This window comes from Sinocyclocheilus rhinocerous, unplaced genomic scaffold, assembly GCF_001515625.1.
Source record: "Sinocyclocheilus rhinocerous isolate Xijiao unplaced genomic scaffold, SAMN03320098_v1.1 scaffold760, whole genome shotgun sequence".
In the NCBI taxonomy this organism is placed as follows: domain Eukaryota; kingdom Metazoa; phylum Chordata; class Actinopteri; order Cypriniformes; family Cyprinidae; genus Sinocyclocheilus; species Sinocyclocheilus rhinocerous.
In genome coordinates, this window is record NW_015667422.1 from 275137 (window position 1) to 280357 (window position 5221).

Genomic DNA, 5221 nt, shown 5'->3' on the forward strand with positions numbered 1-5221 from the left:
TTTTTTTGTATCCATCTCCTGACTTGTGCCTGTCCACAACTTTATCCCGGAGATCTTTTGACAGTGCCTTGCCATCCATAGTTGATTGTTTGCTTCAGTTGCACTACCAAGGACTGAAATGCTCCAGGAAAGCTCTTTTCATGCTGAGCTGATCAAAATGACCACAGCTGATCACAGTTGAAAGTCAAATGGCTTTGTGTGCCATTGAGAAGGTGATTAGCTAAACCTGATTGAGTCATTTTTAGGGGGGGGTGATCCTTTTTCCAACTCAGTGATTCTGTTTGTATTTTTTTCTGACATGTTGGGGTTATATCTTTCACTTGGATGTTATAAGTTGCACTGAGTAAATGCAGCTGGATAAAACAAAAACTATGTCTTCATTTCAGGCTGCAAAGCAACAAAATGTGATTATTTTAAAGGGGGATGATTATTTTCTATACCTACTGAATACATTGTTTATTGTACACTATAACATTGAATCCAGAGTCTTGGAGGTAGGGAGAGGACTTAAGAAATTCGGAAGATACCTAACAGGCGAAATATGCATTATTACTAACAGATGACGAGAGCGGAGCGTTGGCGAACTGCAAAGAGCTCAGCAGATGTCAAGAGACTTCTCTCGAAGAGAAAATGTGTGTGTAAAGAGCAGCCAGACCAGCATGTCACTTTTTCCTCTCCTGAATACTGTGACCAGCCAGCTGTATGAGTCAGACACCACAGCCTAGTGTTTCATTTTATAACTAAACCTCACATACTGTAGTTCTTGAAAAGAGTTTAAAGATTTAAGAGATTCCAAACCCTCCTGTTTCACAAATATTTTTGTGACACACGCTACACTCTAGAACATAAATCTTTTCTTTCTTTTTTCTTATTTTTTAAGGGTGAAGTGCACTTAGGAGACTCATGCTGAGTCTGGCAATATACAGGATGCTAGACACACTTTATATAAACCTAACTGAACAATGGGACATCCTACGGACAAATCACTTTGTATTTTCCTGTTTCATTTTGATGATGTTTCCAATCATCAGGGATGTTCACTGCAAAACAGAAACTGGATCTTTAATAAAACCTTTATACAGTACTGAATGTAATTGTTAAAATGTGGTCTGGCGGGTAATGCGATGTGATCCAACATAATACTAGACGCTTGATCCAGCTCTGGTTATTTCCTAATTTTATTTCGTACAGAAAAGCAAAATAGGATTAGCATGTGCAACTGAATCGGTCATTTTTTCAATGTTTTATTCATGTGTATGCATGTCATACTAGTTTCTTTGACTTCATATAAATGTGTTGTGTTCGTTTTAGGTCCAAGATGTCAAACTTCAGGCACAAACCCCTGAGGAGAAAGAGGCCTGGATCAAGGCACTGAGTGAAGGAATCAATAAGGCAAAGAACAAAATTTTTGATGAGGTACCATTTATTGTTCACCTGTAAAATTTTACTGTGATTTTTAAAGACACACACATAAATAGAACCATGACTGAAAATAAAAACATTTACAATGGCCATATGTGAAAAAAAAAAAAAAGAACAGCATGTACTAATCCTTTCTCTGTGATCTTCCTGAATAAATATGGTGTTGCATGAATGAACATAGATACAGTTACAGAAACTTATTTTTGTTTATGTTTTAAATCTCAGGTAAAAGTCGATGAAAGCTGCTCTTTAGAACATGTTACACGGAACCGACCAAAGGGGAACCGTGGAAGAAGGCCACCAACAAGGATACACATGAAGGAGGTATGATATAATCAGTTCACATGGACAAAAAAAGTATTTTAACATTTATCACCCCAGCTGGAGAACAACTAGGAATGCACAGATACATTTCTGACCAATACTGATATTAACATTTTATAATAATGTAATAAATAAATAACTGAAATAAATACTTTTGATAAATAAATAAATGCATTTTAATTGAATTTAGCCATCACAACTTTATAATGTACAATATGAAAATAGATATCCAAATGGATATTCATTTTGAGATTTGCCAAATATTACATTTAAGAGATTAGAGTTATAAATATGAACTTTTAAAGGAGTGTTCCGATGATGGAAAAGCTAGTAAAGAAAATATTAAATATGCAATGTTGAGATTATGTTTTTGTACACCGGTCTATCATGCGAATGTATTAGATAAAAATACAGTAAAACAATGATATTGTGTAATATTATTACAATTTAAATGAACTCTTTTCTGTTTTAGTATATTTAAAAAAAAATTTCTGTGATGAAGCTGAAATTTCAGCATTATTACTCCATACTTCAGTGTCACATGATCCTTCAGAAATAATTCTAATATGCTGATTTGTGGCTCAAAAAAACATTTCTTATTATTATACATTTTGAAAACAGTTGTGCTGATTAATATATTTTTATAGAAATCTTTGATGAATAGAAAGTTCAAAAGCACAGCATTTATTTGAAATAGAAATCCTTTGTAGCGATGTAAAAGTCTCCACTGTCACTTTTGATCAATTTAATGCATACTTTAAATCACTAACCACAATTAGCCAGACATATCCTCTAAATGTAATATTCTGTTTATTCTTACAGGTTGCAAATGTTTCAAGTGATGGAATGTTGAGACTAGACCTTGATGGTGAAGTTACCATGCAGAATGGAACTCATGGCTTTAAAACAGAAGGGGATAAACAAACCGAAACTTCTAAACCATCTGAGGCGATGAACAACATTCCAGAGGAGGACACTGATGAAGAGTCCACACCCCAGAAGAAAGTTATTAATCCGCCCATGCCACCATCAAAAGACAACAAACCCAGTGAAACTCATAAAGAGGATGAGCCCAAAAATGAGGAACCTGCAGCTCAAAAGAAGGCACCACCGATGCCTCCATCAAAGGAGTCTAAACCTTGCGTCTCTGTTGATGGGGCTGCTGTTGAGAAGAATATCTCAGATAGTAAAGTAGAGGTTGAAGCAGAAAGCACTGACTCTTCCGAACCAACCCCTTCCACCAAGAGCGTCCAGCCCCCTACTCCTCCATCCAAACATATTAAGCCCAACCCGGTAACACCAGCCACAGTCACAATAGAGGAAAAAGAGAAGAATAAGGAGGCTGATGGCGAAGGTACCATGGTAGATGGAGCTTCAAATGAGAAAGTAGACCTGGATAAGTTAGAAGAGGTAGAGACCATTGTTCTATCCAAAAAGGTAATGAAACCACAAGTAGTGATGTGGGATTCACCCATTATACCATCAAAAGAACCTAGTGCTGAACAAGAAGTGCAAAACTCAAAGAAAGCCTCTGATACCACTGGAGAAGTTGCAACCTCACTAGAACCTTCCCAACTTAATCTTACTCCACTTTCAACCCCTGAATCTGTAAAAAAGAGACCCGGGCCCCCTGCTCCACCCAAGAAGAAGCCATTTAAGGCATCTGCCAAGAAAGAGGACACTGCCGCAAAAAGTGACCCAATGGTCGTTACCCACTCCGTCGTTTCATCTTCAGAAACAGTTGACATCAAATTGGCTATTCCAGAACCCAATCCTGAGCCAATTGGTGATGTGTCAAGTGAAGATTTGGAGGAGAAGTCTTTAGACAGTGGTCAGCACTCAGGAGAGGAGTCTGAAACGGGTGACCACGTTACGCCATCCTCCGCAAAGCTCAAAGGTAGCTCCCAGGGACTAGATTTAGAGGCCAGCGAGGATGATCTAGAACCTTCTGACAGCAAAGCCGAGAGTTTGGAGGAGCCATTGTTAGAAACCCCATCCACCACCTCAAAGACCTCAGTTCTCAATGCAAATCCAACCCCAAGCCAATGCGCCAACTTGTCCCTGTCCATGCCTCTCAATCATTCTTCCAAGGCCCGCTCCACATCCCTAGGCGACCTTCTTGTGGAGAATGCAGATAAGATGGAAAGCAAGGGGAAAAATATACCAATTAATCCACACGGAAGTGACGTAAAGGACTTGCAAAGCAAAGTGTCTTCTGAGATCAAAGAGACTGGAGAGCTGCTGAACGCAATCGCGACCGGACAGAGTGGTGAGACGGAAATGAAGGGGGACGCGAGCCCAGAGGTCTTGCTCTCTGCAGCAATGGAGAAGCTCAGGAAAGCGGACCAGTTCTTGAAGGAAGCCACAAATCTTAAAGATCTTAATAAAAGAAACAGATTAAGCTTGTAATGGTAAGTGTTGGTGGAAGGAACCTGTAGGGATGATTGATCTATGCTGAAAATGAAATTTTACAGTATGCAAATGACTGTATGCAAATGATCAAACGCAATTCTTATCCTCAACCATGTTCAAATCTCTAAGAAACCTCGAAAGACTATGATGCCTTAAGGCCCGGGTATACTTCTCTTTCTGCGTTCCGCTCTGTCTTGCACACAGCCGTGTCCCAAGTATACGGAACCGCGGATGGATGAATTTGACACATGCGGAGTATCACCTAGTGGACTTGTTCTGGCACAACATTTACCTGCCTGCACTGTTGTACGTGGACCGTCTGTACAGAAAAAAAAAATTGGGCTACACGCAAACGATGTGCGTGGACGTCCCCAGTATACTTTGGGCTTTAAAGATTTGGTAATGTAGCTGTATAGCCTCTACAGCAGGGTTCCTCAAATCCGGTCCTGGAGGGCCACTGCCCTGCAGAGTTTAGCTCAAACCCTGATCAAACACACTTGCCTGTGATTTTCTAGGGATCCTGAAGACCTTGATGAGCTTGCTCAGTTGTGTTTGATTAGGGTTGTACGTGGACTGTCCGTGCGGACACAAAAATTGGGCTGCGTGGATGTCCGCGGATATTTCTGATGATGAAAATTGCATCATGTGGACTGTAAAGCGTGCAGCCGAAGTATACTTTGGGCTTTACAGTTTTTTGGTAATGTAGCCTCTAGATCAGGGGTGCCGCCCAATCCTGTTCCTGGAGAGTTTAGTTCTAGCCCTGCTCCAACACACCTGTCTGTAATTATCAAGAGCTCCTGAAGATCTTAATTAGCTCATTCAGGTGTGTTTGATCAGGGTTGGAGCTGGACTTTACAGAAAGACAGATCGCAAGGAACAGGACTGGGCAATCCTGCTCTAGATCAGGGTTTCTCAAGAAGCCCTCAAGGTCCACTTTCCTGCAGAGTTTAGCTCCAACCCTAATAAAACACACCTGAACAGTCTAATCAATTCTTCAGGATTACTAGACGTTACAGGCAGGTGAGTTTGATCAAGGTTGGAGCTAAACTCTGCAAGAAAGTGG

At 40.2% G+C, this 5221-nt stretch overlaps 1 protein-coding gene across 1 annotated transcript in view; it reads left to right on the plus strand.

Annotated features, from left to right (window-relative positions):
* Window positions 1–4897, plus strand: part of LOC107733960 (pleckstrin homology domain-containing family O member 2) — a 25870-nt gene extending 20973 nt beyond the window's left edge. The window contains exons 4-6 of the mRNA XM_016545827.1: window positions 1312–1416; window positions 1648–1746; window positions 2569–4897. Of these exons, the coding sequence (XP_016401313.1) occupies window positions 1312–1416; window positions 1648–1746; window positions 2569–4155 (1791 nt within the window). The 3' untranslated portion in view covers window positions 4156–4897. The remainder of the gene's footprint in view (window positions 1–1311; window positions 1417–1647; window positions 1747–2568) is intronic.
* The last annotated feature ends 324 nt before the right edge of the window (window positions 4898–5221 follow it).